The following is a 19369-nucleotide window of genomic DNA, read 5'->3' as shown; positions in this document are numbered from 1 at the left end:
CCTCTAGAAATAGAGGAGCACGTCTGTGTGTGTGTGTGTGCGCGCGCGCGCACTCGCGCAGAAAGAGAGATCAGCTTTGGTTTAACCCTGTAATTTAATTCTTGAAATTAATAATAAAGAAATGTTCACAGATGCTAACAAAGATTTATGTGTTGTGTTCACTGCAGTGGCTTTTTCAGGAGCAGAGAGAAAAAAAAAAAGGAAAACTGGAACTACCTATCTTGCCCAACAATAGAGGAATGGTTGAATAAATTATAATTCAATGAAATAGTGGAGTATCATAAAGCCATTAAAATTCATGCTCTGGAATGATGTTTAATTGCATTGAAATATACTCATAATACAATATTCATGAAAAATAAAAGAGGATCTAAGACCCTATATATAGTTTGGTTCCAATATTTGTTGAACACCTACATATATGCATATATATTTAAAATCCCCTCCTTAAAATTTAAAATGTATCCAAATGTCAGTGATGATTATCTGTAAGATGACATTTTTTATTTCTTCTTTATCCTTCCCTGTATTTATCCTTTTCTGTATTTTCCAACACAAAGCAAAAATGAGTTCTGTTGCTCCAGTCCCATAGCGCATCTGGTTCTCAGACTCAGGACTTGCTTGCTTGGAAGAAAACTACTTTTCATCCTCAGAAGCAGACGTCAGAGATTGCGGCTGTGGAAGCCTGAGGATCCAATGTCCACCTCAGGTACTCACAAGGCAAGCTACTTCTCACTCCTCTTACAAATGATTTCAGACAGTAATTTAAAAAAAAGAAAGCTGAGTGTCGAACAAGAGGTATTGTCATTGCTTTTAAAATGTGTTCTTTTGATGGTTCTTTTAGAATCACATCTCTACAGAGGCATTTTACACTGAGTGAGTTCCTGAAGGGAAGGGGTTGGCACAGCATGTCTTTCATACCCTGGTTCATCTGTTCATTCATTCATTCATTCATTCATGTAAGAAAACTTACTATGTCCTCTCTGGGCTCTATGCACTAATCAAAAATGATACAGTGAAACTTTAAGTAGGGAAAGTTTTAAGATGGAAGTCTGAGGAAAGAGTAGAGCGGTCTTCACACATACCCTTCATGTTCACCCCTTGTCCACCTGTAAACTTCAACCACCCAAAGAGACAACTCAGAGTAATCCCCTCCTTAAATGTCCTTTCTCTCCTCCCAAATCAGCACTCATGCCTCATTTCCTAAAGATGACTGTTTTCTTATCTGCACACACGCAGCAATTCTAGCGCCCAGCATGTTGCAATATAGTTCTTTCCATATAGTTCTTATCGGCTTGCTTAATGTACTTCCACAAATCCAAGTCTCTCTTCTTGTACATGGGCAATTGGCTTACTCTATGTCACAGGTGGAAATGATAGAATTTCCCTAGGGTAAACAAATGAAACCATCCCAAGATGTAAAGAAGTAAATGTCTAGGTGCTCCTGTAACCCACTTGGGATCCACTAGTGTACACAGCATAACAGGGTTGGAAAATTTGGCTGTAGATTTTGACCTCTTGATACCAGGGGCCAGGCCTTAATTATTCATCTCAGTATGCTTAGAGCCTACTATGCTGCCTTTCACATAGCTCGTAATTAGTGCTTTCACTAATTCATCTGACCTAGCATTTGCTGAGTGTCCACCATCTGCCAGCCATGGTGCTGATTGTTAGAAATATACTAGTGAACAAAACAGATACGGTTTTGCCCTACAATTTGGTAGGGGCAGAGCAATGTTAAACAAATAATCCTACAGACAAATACATAACTATAAGTTGTAAAAACCACTCTGAAGGGTAAGTACAGAGTGCTATGAATGCTAAGGAACTATCTGAATAAATGAATGAATGAATAAAAACACTGCATTTTACACTAATATTTATTCACTAGGAGGGTGTACGCTATATATATAAAGAGAAAATATCGTGAGCTCCCTCAGGATGGATTAAGAAGCCCATAAGACAATCTAACTCCTGTGTTCATGCTCCTATGATACATCCTAAGACCTCATCAGTTTTTCATGGTGCTATCTCATAGATGACTCTTCTGAATTTACAGGCAACTAAAAATCCCAAAGTATTTTGTTGTTGTTTGCTCAATGTGCTGCCACAAATTCAACTATCTCGGCTTGCACATGTGCAATTGGTTATTTGGATTTAAGCAGGTGACCTTCTGTGTTCCTCCATTAGCTTTCATTTTGCTAGATTTGGTCTATCAACTTGACCTCCCCAAACCTATGATTGGAGATTGCCCCAATCCTAGTCCTGACATGGGAATATATAGTTCCCTTCACATCACTGAGTGTGGTTACCATGATGAAACGCCCATTATCAGGCTGTTGAAAGGAGTGCTGAGTAGAATTTTATAATCACTTTTGCAATACCTATCAAAAACATTATAATGTCCATACCCTTTGCATTTGAAATGCAAATGCAATGAAATAGATTGCAAAGGATACGGCAGGTTGAAAAATCCTAGTATCCTTTTAAGGGCATGATTAAACTGAGGGGACTGTAATAGAAGATTTCCCCGTAAGCTAAGAAAATTCCTAACAACAGGCTTGCAATAGCATTTTGTTTTTAGAAAAGTGTGTCCAAACCTCTCTGAGCTTCTCACGTAGCTCAGGCCCCATTAGATGCAAATACAGATTATTAATGAAGAGAAAATGAAAAGAGGTTAGAAACAGGTGATTAAGAATACAGAATAATTAGTCATTATAAAGATACTTGTTGCTATGGTATTGATAAGGGATCGTCTCAGGCAAACAACGCTTTATAAATGAGGCTTTCTTCCTTTGATTGGCAGACTATTACCCAAGCTGGTTGATGCCTACAGGCCTTAAGAACAAAATAAAGGGATGGTATTATAAATTGCCAGCTTAAAATTTTGCCAATAAATATTTGAGTGCCTACTCCTTGTGGAGCATGGTTAGAGGTACTGTCTGGTGGAGCTTATAATTTAATGGAAGGGGACAGAGAACATTCAAGTCAACAAGGACACTGACACATCATGTGGAATAAAGGCAACAGGACAAAAATTAAGTGGGGAAGAAGGACAGGAAGTCCAGTCCAGAAACGGAAGGTGGGGGGAGAGGGGGAATTTCAAATAGGGTGATTCGGATGGCCTCCCCGAGAAAGGGACATCTGAGCAGAGACCTGAAGGAAGTAGGAGAATGAGCTGGACTGTTGGCTGGGCCATGGGCATTCCAGGGAGCAATTCGGTTTTAGCAATGCAATGTTACAGGATTAGTGGGTTACTTTTATGCAGGCAGTCCATCCCCTGCATTCCTTGTCACTTTCAATTAACCATAAGCACACCCAGCTCGCTCATCAAAGACAGAGTCCCATGTCTCTCCCTTCTGGCAGCCAGAGACAGATACCCTCGTCTGTGCCAAGCCTGCCATGCTGGACCCGCCACTGGAAGCAGAGAAGTAGCCCTACCCCCTTCTCCTTGGGCCTTCTGCCACATGGTGAGAGCGTAACCCTGTACCCAGTGGCCCCATTCCCTCCCCTGATGAGTCTAAAGGGGCATTAAAATTCACATTTGTTTGTACCTGGTGAGTCTGCATTCTCTGTGTAAGGGCTCACTCATGTAGAAGCAAAATCACCCAACTCCCAGAGTTACTTTCAGAACTAAGCGTGTAATCTTTAACCAGATTTAAAGAGCAGTAGAATTTTGTTATTGTGGCGAAGTCCTCAAAATCGTTTTATCTGGAGTGAGGATGTTAACAAAGAAGGAGATTTAAATAGCAGTTAATCACTATGTATGTGTTTTTAAAATCACCATGGCCTTTGCAGTTTCTGGTCACCTGCTCAAGTTCCAGCCACACCTGCCAGCAGCACAGCTGATGTAAGGTACAGTTACAAGGAGGACACTGAGGTATAGGAGGGCAGGACTGTGTCTGGTTTTTCTACCCATTGTTACCCCCCAGTGCCTACCTTGGTGCCTGGCTCGTAGGAGACACTCCATAAATGCTCACGAGTAAATGAATGACACCAAAGATGACAGCTTTGGTAGAGAGAGAGGAGACCTGCGTGCTCAAGTGGGAGGGGGCAGGTATAGAGACTACGATGTCTGAAGCAGGAGAGGTAAGGTGGAGGCATGGTCTGGGATTCCTCTCCCTATGGCCTCTGGGACAAGGGGAACTGAAATGGAGCATGCATTTCATGCACAAGGGCAGGGCAGGGGCAGGGGGAGGAAGGGTGAGAACATCACTGGCGCACTGTTTGGCCCCTCTCCCCCACGTAGATGTTGGATTATTTTGGTCACTTTACTTAGCAGCTTGGAGACTCAGTTCCATCCCCTGGAAAATGTGGGTAACAGCACTGACCTCACAGGGTTGCTGTGAGAACTAAGTAGGATAATGCATATAAAACCCTTGGCACAGAGACTTCTACCATAAAAACGTCCTAGTAGACTCTCATGTTTTCACTTAACGTGGACACGTTGGGAGGCAGAGTACACCGTGGTGGGGAGCAGCGATCCGGAGCCAGACTGGCTGAGTCTGAATCCCAGCTTTATCACTCCGAGCTGAGTGGTCTTAAGAAAGTTACTTAATTGCCCTGAGCCACAATTCCCTCATCTGTGAAAAACAGGACAACAACGCCTATCTCCTAGGGTTGCTCTGCGGATTAAATCAGTTAATAAATGTAAACCACTTAGAACAGTATCTGGCACACAAGCATTATTACTGTCTGCTAGGTGTTTTTTTTTTTTTAAGATTTATTTATTTATGATAGACATAGAGAGAGACAGAGAGGCAGAGACACAGGCAGAGGGAGAAGCAGGCTCCATGCCGGGAGCCCGACGTGGGACTCGATCCCGGGACTCCAGGATCACGCCCTGGGCCAAAGGCAGGAGCTAAACCACTGAGCCACCCAGGGATCCCCTAGGTGTTTGTTTGTTTGTTTTTTTATATTTGTTTCCCACTTTGATTCCTCTGGGACTAGTGGAAGCAGCGAGGATATGTGGGAGCAGATGGATGTGTTGATGTGATGGTGGACAAGGTCATATCGGATGGGCTGGATCCAGGTCTCATTTCAACACTGGTTCTCAAACTCGAGCAGACACACTGGATTCACCCTTTGTTAAAGCATGGGTCGTGCTCAGAGTTTCTCATTCAGTAGGTCTGGGTGGGGCTTGAGATTTTGTATTTCTAACAAGTTCCCAGATGGTGCTGATGCCGCTAGTCCAGGGACCACACTCTGAGAACCCTTGTGACGTTATAAAAAAGGATGTCCGAAGCTCCAAAAGATGGAGGAAGGAAGGATGCGTAAAGAGATAGGGGTTCTGGAAAATTCCAACTAGGACTGTGCAATGGACACTAGTGGAAAGAATGATGTGTTCATTTATTCACTCAACAAACAATTATTCACTGCCCACTGTGAGCTGTGCCCTGTATTCACCCATCAGTTTAAAGGAACAAGATTTAGTGGGGTAGAAATGATAATGAGTTGGGAAGGACTATCAATTTATTGAATTGAAACAGAAGCCTTTAAAGAAAGAAGCCACATTCTCCTCAGGCCTACTTCTACATCGTGTCTCCATTAGGCCTAACTCAGGCATCATTTGTGTGTGTGTGTGTGTGTGTGTGTGTGTGTGTGTGTCTTATAGGATATACGCAAAATTGACCAATCTAACCATTTTAAGTGTACAGTTCAGTGGCATCCAGTACACCCACATTTTCATACAGTCATCACCCCTGTTCCCCTCCAGAATGTTTTTTTCATCTTCCAAACTGAAACTCTATTCCTGTCCATCAATAATTCCCTATTCCCTCTTCCCCTGCGCCCCCTGGCAACTACCGCTGGAGTTTCTCTTTCTCTGGATTTGACTGCCCTAGCTCCTTCACGTAAGTGCAATCATATAGTACGTGTCCTTTTGTGACTAGCTTACTTCACTTCACACAGTGTCATCAAGGTTCACTCATGTTGTAGCATGTGTAAGAATGTCCTTCCTTGTTAACAGTTAATATTGCACTGTCTGTATACACATTTGTTTATCCATTCTCGCATCAATGGATGTTTGGGTTGTTTATACCTCTTGGCTACTGTCAATAGTGCTACTATGAACAGGGGTGTACAAATATTTGTTTGAACCCTGCTTTCAACTCTTTTGAGTATATATATCTTTCTCTAAATATCATCTTAAAGCAGATAAATTTTGTTTAGGTGAAAATTAAGGTCATACATTCCCCATCCAACCTTCCAACCCTCTACCCTTTTCCCTTCATAGAACTTTTCCCCTCCTGACACTCAGGTACCCAGATGTCTCAGCTGCCTGAATCTGATAAATCATCCACACCTCCAGGTAAATTAGCACAACAAGGACCAGGGGAATATATCTCAATGCTTTATGGGCTGAAGGCATGCATGAATCTCCCTTTCGCTATGATGACAAGCTTACCAAGACACTGTCCAAACACACTTGTGCCAGGAGCTTATTCAGTACTATTCAGAGATTAAACAATTTAGTCTCTGGGATCAGACAGCTGGTGGAGGGACCTGGTGTCTTACCATTTACTAACTGTTGAAGCAAATGAGTTAATCTTGCTAGTTTCAATTTCCTGATCCATAAAATACGGATACTAGCTCCTGTTCACTTGGTTGTTTGGAGAATTAAAGTGAGATATAGGCACACTAATTAAATTAAGATAAACCAAGATAAGGTAAAGAACTTAACATAGCACCTGGCATATGGTCAGAACCCAACAGATATTGGGCATTGTTAGTATTATAATTGAGTAACTCCTTCAGATATACGCCCCAAAAGTTCCTCCTACCTAGATACACAGAAGGACATTATAATGAGCATGGAATTAATAGTCCCACTAGGCCAGAGGCCCAGAGGCCTAAACAATGGACATTTTTTTAAGACATGGGATTCAAAATTACCACCTGGCTACAAAAGATTAAAAGATGTCTTTGGATGGGGAAGATATTTTGGGGCAGGGTCCTCTGTGGCACCCACAATTACACGAGTCCCCAGCAGTCAACTATGGGTGTATCTTTGAGGTTGTTTTTTTTTTCCTTCTGAGTTTGCAAATGCCAGATAAAAAACAGATTCTAGAACAATGGAAATTTGAGATGAGAAATGGATATAGCCAATTTGGCCAGGCCTCCTCCTAGGATGGCCCCAATCCTTCTGGGACATGTTCTGATGACTGGACAGCCTTTTTCTAAATCTCTGAAAGGGGATGATGTTCCCGCCATTTCCCTTGGAAGAATATTCCACGGTGAAATATGACTCACTGTCAGGGCCCTTGCCTTTGAGATTCTCTTTCTTCTCTTGACCCACTTTCGTCTTGCTGTGCCCTTTTGTGCAAAGTCAAACACAGCCTCCCCTGGAGGAGGCTGCTCTATGAGGACTGACATTTAAAGACCATTACCACCTCTAACACTCAGCCCTGTTCATTTAGCCAAGCAAAGCATGTTTAATTCTTTTAATCTCCTCTCATAAATCAATCTCTTCGTTCCCTTAATAGTCCTTCTCCTATGCTTTGAATTCCTTCCAGTCTGGCCATCCTAAGCTCTTGTTCCGTTTACACTTGAGAATTGCCCGTCAATCTCGAAATGGCTCTCAGGAAAACCAGCTGGGCCCTGCCAGGGCTCCAAGTGCTCCCACGGTGCTGGGCTGTCTGCTGCCCACAGACACTGGGAGGCCTGAGAAGAGCCCTGCCTGTTGGCCAGATCCAAAGGCCTTCAGGCATTTGCTGCCTACACTACTCTGTCTTTCACATGGACCTGGCCCAGCTGGCCCATGGTCAAGGGAAGTGCCCGAGAAGCCACCTCAGACATTTTGATCTCTGCTGTCACTCCAGCTCGTCTACATGTCCACCCTTCACCTGGCGTCCACCCGCAAGGGCACAAGGGCAACTGAGGAGCCCAGAGGGGTCTTACCTGGAAGGTCCCAGCATGGTCTTCTTCCTTATCACCCTCTCTGTTCTCTTTGAGGGCAATTAATGTGAATCCTCTGAAGTATGAGGGAGGGGCAGCTGAAAGTGTTACTGTGGAGAGAGAAGAAAGCAGATTAGAAGCACAGGAACTAGCTGGCTTCTATCTGACAAATGGATGTTCGTGACTTCTCCATCAACACATCAGACCTGTGGGTGGGAAGGGCAGTGGACAGCAGAGAAGCCTCATGCCTCTGAGTCATGAGCTATTGCCCTCCACCCTGCTCCCCCTTACATTTCAGAACCTGCAAAATGCCTGAACTATGATCTTAGTTGGGCCTCCCTGAAGCAACAAAGGCTTTGGTGAGCTCCTTCCCAGTATTCACAATTTGATAAAGATAGTCCCCAGTCAGCAACCCCCATCTTGACAGCTACCTAATATTACACTTCCATCAGACTGGTCCAAGAGAAATCTAGCTGCTCACAGCACAAACTCCCTCACGAGGTCTTATAGGAGCAGAGGCTGCTGTGCATTTTCCAAAACATACTTCCCTTTTCTTCTGGGCTCTCAGCTAAACCAAATTCTCAGCTTCCCTTGAAGTTAGGTCTGCTTGCACCCTCATCCTGCCAAGGGAAAGCATGAACAGACATGATGCCTACTGCTTCCTGCCTGGCCCATACAAACTCTCCATAGGATCCTCCACTCTTCCTCTCCTATCTATGCCTGCTGAATGCAGGGCATCCAGTAGAAGACTCTGGTATCCAGGAGAAGATGGTGGAGCCACAGGATGGAAGGAACCTGGGTTTCTGAATAGCTACACAGAGAATCATCCACTGAGCAGAAACATCCATATTCTACTTTGCATGAACTGGAAATAAACTTATATTGGGGAGGATTGTTTGTTATAGCAGTTGGAGTTATGACTCTACATTCCTTCTCTTACTTCTCACACCTACCCAGATAACTATGTGTTCATGGAAATCTAGCTCAAGGGCCTTCTCAGCAATCATGGTCACCCCTTCCTTTGTATCTCCAATCTCTCGAGATGGAAATCCTTTATTGCAATTTTTGCACCACATTGCAATTCCCTTTTTACCTGCCTTCTCCACTGGACTGTGAGTTAATGCTGGAGAGGAACTCGTTTTAATTCTCTTTGCAACCCTAGCGTAGAGCCTGACATCTAATAAATGCTCAATTCAAGTTGCTTGAAATTCATATAAGTTGAGATTTAAATTACACTTTGGACTAAAGTGCTAAGATTCTAGCCTTAAGAAACATGGAATTATAGATTATCGGAGCCTCAAGCCTACCCCAAGAATTCTTCGTTCCAGACTCCCAATTTCACAGATTGGAAACAAAGACACAGAAGTTACCAGACACCCCAAGGTAGTAGGACCACTCAGAGGCAGACTTAGGGATAGACTCCTTCCCCAGCTTAACATTCTACCCATGGTGGTACATATTGAGTGTATAGTATAGGTATTCCACAACTGTTAAGTTTTGAAATTTTAAAAATCCACTCACTTGACATATAACATTTACATGATTCTGATAAGAAACCCCTGTTGGGGAAGGACATTCTAGTCTTCTAGTTTCAGCCCTAAAAATAAAGGACCCCAAACCAAAACTTAAACAATTGTCTTGGATAAGGCAGCAGTGGTCACGATGATATCTCAGGGAGGGACTCTGAGACACGAAGATTGCCAATCTCATGCTATAATTGGTCAGTTCATCCCACAAAAGTAATAGAGCATCCTGACTGGCCACTTATGTCTATAAAATGTCAGAAAGACCTTCCCAGTAAGGCAAAAAGGGCATGAGAAAAAGCACAGTAAAAGAGAGTCAGGAAAGTAGGGTGCCCAACAGTGGCCAGCAGAAAATGAGGACTGTGATGTCAGAAGAAAGAGGCGAGATCTCTGAGGGACAAAATGACAGGCTTAAAGCAGTCTGAGGCTATCTAGAGTGGGGTGGCAAATGACCAAGCAAAACAGAAACAGACTCATGGTTACAGAGAACAATCTGGTGGTCCTCAGAGGGCAGTGGAGTGGGGGGAATGGGTGAAATCAGGGAAGAAGATTAAAAGGTACAAACTTCCAGTTAGAAAATAAGTAAGACACGGTGATGCAACATACAGCATAGGGAATATAGTTAATAATATTGTAAAGACTTTGTATGGTGACAGAGAGTAGCTAGATTTATCAGGGTGATTGCTTTGTGATGCATAGAAATGTTGACTCACTATGCTGTGCACCTGAAACTAATATAATATTGTCTGTCAACCGCACTGCAATTTAAAAAAAAAAACCTACAGGTGGGCATGATAACAGCACTTACCTCAAAGTAAGAGTGTGAAGTGTGAATGGAAAGTTCTGAAAATCCTGCCTGGAATATAATAGGCACTTAATAAATATTAGCTCTTATTATCAGTGATGAGATTATCACATTGCATTTTGTGGATAAGTGTTTTTTACCTATTCATTTAAGTCCTTCAAAAGCAAGAACCATATCTAAGCTCAGCACAGTGATTAGCACAGAGGTGATGTGATGTGTAATTAAGTTCACTGAATCGTGTTCATGGACTAGTAAACTTAGTATTATAAAGATGTCAGTTCTTCTTAAATTGATTTATAGATTTAGCGCAATCGAAATTAAATTGCCATCATGGTTTTTCTGTGAAATGATAGGTTGATTCTAAAATGTCTATGAAAAATGCAAAGGGACATAAAAAAAAAAAAAAGAAAATGCAAAGGGTCGAGAATATCCAAGGTAGTCCTGAGAAAGAAGTAAAAAGTTGGAGGGCTTGTACTACCACATATCAAGACTTACGCAGCTATAGAAGTTCAGCCAGTGTATTAGAGAAGAGGCCAACTGTAGAGTCTGGGGTCTAGAAAAAGTTTCACAAGTACATGGAAACTTGATGTATGATTAAGGATGTACTGCAGAGCAGTTGGGGGGGAAAGACGATTATCTTTAAAAAAGGTGCTAGGGCAACTGGACAACTTGTAGAAACAGGTGAATCTTGGTCTCTACACATCACACACAAAATAAACTTCACAGAGATGGTGGAGCTAAACATGAAGAGCAAAACAGCCAAGCTTTGAGAAGTTGGCCAAGGATGGAATATGAATGACCTTGGAGTCAGAAAGATTTTTTTTTTTTCAGAAAAAATTTTTTTTAAAAACAGGACATTAAAAAAAAAGAAAAAAAAAAAACAGGACATTAAAAAAAAAACGCTGACAATAAAGGAGAAGACATATAAAGGGGATGATACAAAAATTTTGCTCAACAAAAGACACCATTCGGAACAAGTACGGCAGAGTGCAGAAGGCATTTGCAATGCACATAACCATAATCAACTTTAATCCAGAACATATAAAAACTATTTCAGATCAATAAGAAAAAGATAGCCAACCCAACAGAGAAAAAATAGGCAAGACACATGAACTAGGGCAGTCCAGGTGGCTCAGCGGTTTAGGGCTGCCTTCAGCCCAGGGTGTGATCCTGGAGACCTGGGATCGAGTCCCATGTCGGGCTCCCTGTGTGGAGCCTGGTTCTCCCTCTGCTTGTGTGTGTACCTCTCTCTCTCTCTCTGTGTCTCTCATGAATAAATAAATCAAATCTTAAAAAAAAAGAAAAGACATGAACTAATACTTCACAAAGAAGGTGCTCAAATGGCCAAAAAGTGTCAGAAAAGACACTCGACCTCGTTAGTGAACAGGGAGATAGAAATTACTGCATTTCTACCAGATTGGCTAAATGTAAAAGGATTAATGATATCAAATGTTAACTGGAACTTTCACACCCTACTGAACCGAAAATAAGCAGTTTTCACTGGAAAAGTCTTTGGCAGGATTTACTGAAGCTGAACATATACATACCCCATGATCCAGTAATGCCAGTCCTGAATCAACACGAATGTGTACAGATGTGGGCCACACAACACCTATCACAAGATTCATGGTAACATTGTATTAGCACCCAAACGGAAACACTCCATGTCCATCATCAGTAGGATGGACATGGAAGCTGTGGCACATTCGTATAATTGAATGCACTGTAGTAATGAAAATGAGGGAATTCCTGCTACATACAAGAGGGATGGATCTTTTAAACACAATTGAGTGAAAGAAGACACACAAAAGGGCACCTGGGTGGCTCAGTGGCTGAGTGTCTGCCTTTGGTTCTGGTCGTGATCCTGGGGTCCCTGGCGTTCCTAGGTAGAGTCCCACATCGGACTCCCCACCAAGGAACCTGTTTCTCCCTCTGCCTATGTCTCTGCCTCTCTCTCTGTCTCTCATGAATAAATGAATAAAATCTTTAAAAAAAAAAAAGAGACACACAAAATAATACAAAAGTTGTGTGTCTTCTTTCACTCAAGATTTATATCAAGTTCAAAAACAGACAAAGTCATCTATGATGCCAGAGACCAGGACAGCAGTTACACATGCAGCAAAGTGGAACAAGTGATTTGGAGGGGCTCAAGCGATGTCTCTGGAGTGCTGGCCATGTTCTGTTGCTCAGTCCAGAGGTCGGCTGCATGAGTGTTTTGGACATGTGATCATTCACTAACCTGGGTGATTTGTGACCTTTCCCATAGGTAAGTTATACCTTGATAAAAATATTATTAAATAATGTTTCTAAATGATAAGTATTCACCTTTTTGTATATCTGGGTAGTGTCCTTAAAGGGTCAGACATAAACTCTGCTTCCCAGAAGGCTGCATCCCCATGGGTTCAAATACACTAAGGGCATACTCTACCTCACAGAACACAATACACAAGATGGAAGTTCTGGAGGCTGAAGTCAGTGTGGGGTTTCAATCCGTAATTATCACTGGTGAGGACGGCAGTACACAGGATAATCCGAAGGCAGACAGGGGATCCTATGCCTCCAGAGAACCCTATTATGTGACTCTTTTCTGAAAGAAACAAACGTGCAGTATGTTCTGAGTCCCAGCAATGACTGAACATGATAACTTGGCAATAAATAATAGAATCTTCTCTCTAATGACTCCTCCCAAGTGCCTCCCAAGAGAGGCCATTAAGAGACCCCAGAAATTCAAGGAAAATGCTTATGAAGAATTTTTTTAAAAAACCAAAAAAGGTCCATTTAGAGCCATCCTGTGAGCACTTACAGGGAACTGGTTAAGGGCAAAGATTTCAGATGAGAATCCTAGAGCTATCATTTATTAATTATGTGACCTCTGGCAAGTTATTTCACCTCCCTGTTCCCTCATCTTTAAAAAGAAGTTAATGATATTGCCTTCCTTGTAGGAAAGTAGAGAGGATTAAATAAACATTTATCACAGAGCCTGGCATAAAAGGATTCAGGAAGTATAACAGATGCTGGCGGTGGTGCTGGTACTGGTGCTGGTGACGTTGGAGCTGAAGAAGATGATGATGATGATGAAGGTGATGATTAGGATGATAAAAATCATGATGCTCAGCAGGCTGACAATGGGTTTCAAAAAGCTGGTCCTCAAGGACAAGCATGGAACCACAAAAAGAAACTCTAGGAGGTGCCAATGAAGGACCACTGGGAGGACTACAGTGGGGATAATCCTCACAGGACTTGGGGATGATCTTCACAGGGCCAGGTTATGGGGATATCTGGGTAAGCACTTCTAACGAACAGTCTCCCTGCAGCTCATCACACCCAATATAGGGTGTCCTGTGAGGTCCCCTCAGCCCCACACGCTATACACCCTTTCAACATTCCTTCCTTTTTTCAGAATACCTCTCACCCAATTTTAATCATACTTATTTGTGAATTATATGTTAAGTGCTAGTCTCCTCCAATAAAGTGTAAGCTCTATGAGAGCAGAGACCAAGTCTGTCTTAAGCTGCACTGTATTTTTAGTATTCAGTGTGCTTTTTAACACACAGTAAATGCTCAATACTCACTGAATGAATGAATGAGTGAGTGAATGAATGAATAGGTATTTGTCTTCAATGCAGTTTGCTTGCTCCTGCTCTGGCCCCCACTTAAAAGTTCCCATGAGTTACCATGTGTAGTATGTCCCTCATCCTTTTGTTACTGAGGTTTTGTCTGTGCAGCCCAGTGCTATGCCCCTGGGGACACAGAGAAAAGACATGGCCTTTCCCTCTAGGAGCATACAGGCTAAGAGCTGGGAAGAAAAGACGTATCAGCAGATTTTTTTAATAACATATGATGGGTGTTATGAAGGTATGAACAATGTGCTCTGGGATCCCAGAGCATCTGGGTCTAATGTGGGAGTCAGAGGAGGATTCGAGGAGGAGGTGGCATTTGAGCTCCAAGTTGAAGAATAGGAGTTTGTCCAGTGGACAAGAGGACTAACAGCACTCTAGGTAGAGGGAAAGGCATGATGAGCCAGTCTTGGCCTTGGAAACTAGAAGTAATTCTGTATTTCATAAAATGCAAGCTGAGAGTGTGCTAAGAGGTCAGGGAAAGAAGGCGAACAGGGGATAGAAATTTAAAAGCCTTCAAAGCCTTGGATACCAGTCTGGAGGTGAAGGAGGAGTCCTGGGGGGTTGAGTTAGGGAATGTCATATTCAGATTTAAGAAGATTGGGCTGGAAGTTGTATGATTACTGAATAATAGCCCTTCCCTAAAAACCAGTGGCAAGGGCCTCTCTGGCCTGCCTTGCTTGTATGAGGACTGATGTTTCACACTGGAGCCTCAGCTTAAATCTCTATCCAAGGTTGAGTTCTCCCCGTCATTGGGTACACTGGCCATATGCAGATCCCAAATTCACAAATAGCTTCCTGTGTCCTTCAAATGTTGGTGTGTCTACCCTCTAACACAAACTCTGATGAGCTGTTACCCAATGCATCTGTTGTGCTTTTCACCCTTGCTGGAGCTCATCTAGTACCATCATGCTCCTCACTCTGCCTTCAGGGAGCTTTCCCCGGCTCCAGCCTCAGTGAAGAGATCCTGAACCAGACCCCAGCTCTACCACAAGCCCAGCGCCTGCCATCCACCTACAAAATGTTACTGAGATGTCCCAGTCTTCACATTTCACACATCAACTATGGGGAACTTAAACTTCTGCCTCAACTTGCAACAGGGGGTTACAAGGACTGCTGGAGTAGTACACAAGCTACAGTGGTCCCTCCCTGCCCTGCATGATGTTCAGAGCACCAGGAAGCTGCAACATGCATGCTTCACTCAGAAACAATAGAGCCCACCCGCCAGCATCAGGCAGGAGATGCTGGTGATGGATTGATAGGAAGACAGGGCTTAAAGTCTAAAGATGAGCAAGTGTGTATATTGGGGTTGGCTTACTCTGTTCTGCTGGACGGTCTTCCTTAGCCTGTGCTCCAGCATTCCCAGTCAGAGATGAAACATCTCCTATTCCAAATTAAATATCCTACAGATATCTAAAAATTGAAAACTGGGGAAACCTGTGGGGGCTCAGCAGTTGAGCGTCTGCCTTTGGCTCAGGGTGTGATCCTGGTCCAGGGATCGAGTCCCACATTGGGCTCCCTCCAAGGAGCCTGCTTCTCCCTCTGCCTGTGTCTCTGCCTCTCTTTCTGTGTCTCTCATGAATAAATAAAATTAGATAGATAGATAGATAGATAGATAGATAGATAGATAGAAGAAAGAAGGAAAAGAAAGAAAGAAAGAAAGAAAGAAAGAAAGAAAGAAAGAAAGAAAGAAAGAAAGAAAGAAAGAAAGAAAGAAAGAAGAAAGAAAACTGTTTTTCTATAATGGACGTAGCTAACAAATCTGGATTCAAATCCCCTTTGTTTATTATGTGTAACCTTTGGCAAGTTGCTTAACCTCTCATGGTCTTAGTTTCTAAATCTCCTGTAAAAATGGCAGTAATAGTGTTTATCTCACATTGTTGTTATGACAAGGAATTAATATCTGTAATAGTAAGTATATATAAATGTTAATAACTTATATTAAAAATAAATCATTCTCTTCTACAAAATAGGGATCATCACTGCCATCTCATGGGTTTGTTATAAGGATTAAAGGAGAGAATGTATATGAAGCACATGTCTACAGCTCAATAGAAGCTCTATCTATAATTCTTCCCCCTAAGTGCTACCTCTTCATGGGATAGCTGGGAGCCAAATGAATGAGTCCTGAGCTGACCGTTATGTGGACGGGAAGAGGGATGGGTGGGAAGGAAGTTCCTGGGGAATTGGAGATGTGTTAGCCAAGAGAATTTAACTGAGAATATGGGTGAGGGCAGGGAGTACCAAGGGACACACTGTCCAGGCGCCCTGCTTCTTCCCCTCCTCAGATGATGGGATCTTTGGGGCTGGCAATAACAGTACCCCCTCTCCCTCCTGAAACATAATGCCATAGAAGTGACTGTGACCCAAATTTAGTCTCTCTCCACACCCCAGTCCTCCGGGTCTCTGACCCAACATAGACCAATCGGAATCCTTCCCTGAGATTTTCCAATTTGGAGTTAAAGGTACAGGGCTTGTCTTTCCTGAAAGGATTTTCATTCAAGGTTCTTGGCAGCTGTCCTCCTTGTTAATTTGGGGAAAGTTTATCTATAGTAAGAAAAATGAGGACAACACATAGAAACACAGCCAAAAGATAAAGGATGGGAGGAGTGAGACAAACAAGGTGGAAGAAACAGGTGGAAAGGATGGAGGGAGGAGAAAACTCTTCAGGGTCCCTAGATCCATTTATACCTGAAGCCAGACCCACCCTTAGACTTTCTAAATATGGAACTCAATAATTCTCTTTTTTGCTTTAGTTAGGTTGACTTTGCTCCTGTCATGTTGCATAGAAAGAGCCTTCACTAATATTGAAACAAAGAAAAAATTCTGCCCAGACTATATGATTCATTAGCAAGCTAGGAAAACAGTATTTGTGGCTAAACTGAGGTGGCTGACCAGGAAGGTGGCAGTTGGCACTTAAATGTCACTGAGATGACAGCAAATCTGTTGACTTCAAAACCATTAACTAGATGTCAACTTTAGGGAAAGAGTCAAGGGATGTCAAAGGAGCCCTGCTCTGCCCAACTATTCTTATCAGCTTTGATAAAGATTTCTAAGACTGCTTATAAGCTGTAGATCACCCAAAATTAGATTATGTGGCTATGCCACTCAGTGACAATCCAGATCCATAAGTGGTTGACAGCTATAGGGATGGACCCAAACATGCTGGAACCATTCTGAGGAAGACTAAGTCATGAGGAATCATGTCAAATCTTACATTCACGGACCAGTCGCACCAGTACAGGGAGACAAGGGAAGCAAGCCTTCCCAGCAGTTCACAGGAATTTTTCTGGCTACAAGCTCAGCATGATCCCAGAGTACAGCACAGCTGCCAAAATAGCAAACACAAGACCTGGCAAGCTTAACACAAACACAGTGTTCAGGACAAGGAGATAATCATTCCCCATGTTCCATCCCTATCAGAGCACATCTGGAGTACAAAGTGTAAAGGGACAAGAAACAGGATCCCAGGAAGAATAGCTGAAGAAAGGGGGCGTGTTAGTCAGAAGAGATGTCATGGTTGGTATTTCTCCACAAACACCTCAAGGGCTGACATATGGCCAAGGGGAGACCTTATTCTCTCGACTCCAAAGAACAGAACCTGGACCAATGACTGGAAGATACATGGAAGGGAAATGTTGGTAAGATTTAGTGCCTGTTACATCCACACCCCCCACAACCAGGTCAGCTGTGGCTCAGGCTCTGCCATCTTGTGAATACTGTCCCCTAAAGGAAGCTCATGATTCTTCTCTCTCCACCACTCCACTGCCAAGGCAGGGGAAGGCTGCTGTCATGCCAGCTTTGAGGACGTTCTACCGGCCACTGGACTTGTGTCTTACTGCAACAGGATAGGGCAGTGATATGACCAGTGCTAACGTATGTGGAGCACGGGAGGTGGGGGTGTGGAGCTGGGAGAGGCTGCGATGGGGAAGCATGCTCATAGAAACATGACAACCTTTTGGCCATCCTCTCTTTGTGCCTCCCATTCTTGTTTTAAAAGGGATAAAAAGTGAGGCATGCGGGGTGGCTCAGTCGGGTAATCATCCGACTCTTGATTTTGGCTCAGGTTATGATCCTGGGGTCATGAGATCAAGCTCCTCATCAGGCACCATATCAGGCTCCCTGCTTAGGATTCTCTCTCTCCCTCTGATTCTTCTTCTCTCTCCCTCTCAAAGGAAAGAAAAAGAAAAGACAGATTATAGATTTCTAGAATCCAGTCCTTTTTGGGGGGTGGGTCCAGTGAAGCTATGGTTGGTTTAACTTTCCATGTGATTCTATGCATAGCTAGGTTTGGAAACCATACAAATGACCCCAGTAACTGCTGATTTTAGGGAAAGTCACTTAATCATTGTTGTCCAGGTTTGATGGATCAACAATCCTCTCTGCTGTCTTCTTCATTCAATCAGAACCAGTGTCTGAAGCTGGGAGCCCCTTCCCTTTGCTCTTTGGCCTGCTGTCCTGCTCCTCACCCCTGAACCATCAATGACCCAGCTTTAGTATGCCCACCTTCTTCCTCCCAAAAGTCTTCACCAGGGACCCAGCCATCTACTTGCCCTCAAGGCTGCCCCAAGTCAATGCCCCAGGGCACAGGGCATCCTTCCTCTCTGCTGCCACCACCTGGATCTCCTTACTGTTGGTCCCTATCTCTAGTCTCACTTCTCTGGCTAAGAGAGAAATGCTTTCTTTCTCCATCTAGCTCTCTGAGAGGAAGATCTCACACCAGGATTCTTTTTTTTTTTTTTTTTTTCCCAAAGAAAAATGATTTAATGCCTGTTATGTCCACAAACTGTTCTGGGTGCTAGAACTAAATGGCAGATAAGAAAGATGCAGTCCTTGCTCTCATACAGCTCATATTCTACCTTGAGGAGGCAGATGATACACAAGATAATTTCAGAGAGTGATTAAGGGCTATCATGACAATAAAATAAGGCAAAAGTAATGGGAAACATAAATTGGTGGTCAAAGAAGCCTCTTTAAAGGGGTAAAATCTGAGCTTAAACTTAAAAGACAAGAGGTGAGGCACACAATGATGTGAGGCAAGCATTCTAGTCAAGGAGGTGAGCGTGTACAAAGGCCCCCTGGGAGGGGGGAAGGGGCAATGAGCTTGGTGTGGAAAATTCAAAGGTTAGTGTTGCAGCTGTGAGGAAAAAGAAAAGGAAAAAGAAGAAAGATGAAGGGAAAAAGAAAGAAAATGAAGAGGGGAGGACAAGGAGGAGGATCATAAGAGCTTCCTACAGCACCGAGAATCACTATCTACAATTTTTATGACCTGCTTGCTCTGAGTCTGCCCATCTTCCAACGCTCCTACCCCTCCCAACACAGTGGCTTGTGCTTGGCCCTTCCCTGGCTTTCTGATGTCTCACGAAGTCCATGAGGCACACTTACAAATATCTGAGCCACGACATTAGATAGGGTTCAAGTTCTTTCCCACGGGTCTTCTGGGCCTCAGCTAATCTGTAGATGTGTTTCAGTTTCCTGGAACTTTTCATGGAAGTTTTGAATATTCTGGGAAAGTTAGAAGCCTTGTC

At 43.1% G+C, this 19369-nt stretch overlaps 1 protein-coding gene across 1 annotated transcript in view; it reads right to left on the bottom strand.

Annotated features, from left to right (window-relative positions):
* SPON1 (spondin 1) overlaps positions 1-19369 on the bottom strand; it is a 251437-nt gene that overhangs the window by 224593 nt on the left and 7475 nt on the right. Inside the window, 1 exon segment of the mRNA XM_038569110.1 lies at positions 7900-8006. Coding sequence (XP_038425038.1) covers positions 7900-8006 — 107 coding nt within the window.

This window comes from Canis lupus, chromosome 21 (genome assembly GCF_011100685.1).
Source record: "Canis lupus familiaris isolate Mischka breed German Shepherd chromosome 21, alternate assembly UU_Cfam_GSD_1.0, whole genome shotgun sequence".
Classification (NCBI taxonomy): domain Eukaryota; kingdom Metazoa; phylum Chordata; class Mammalia; order Carnivora; family Canidae; genus Canis; species Canis lupus.
Note: the sequence above shows the minus strand (reverse complement) of the source record. Positions and strands in the feature narration are given on the sequence as shown.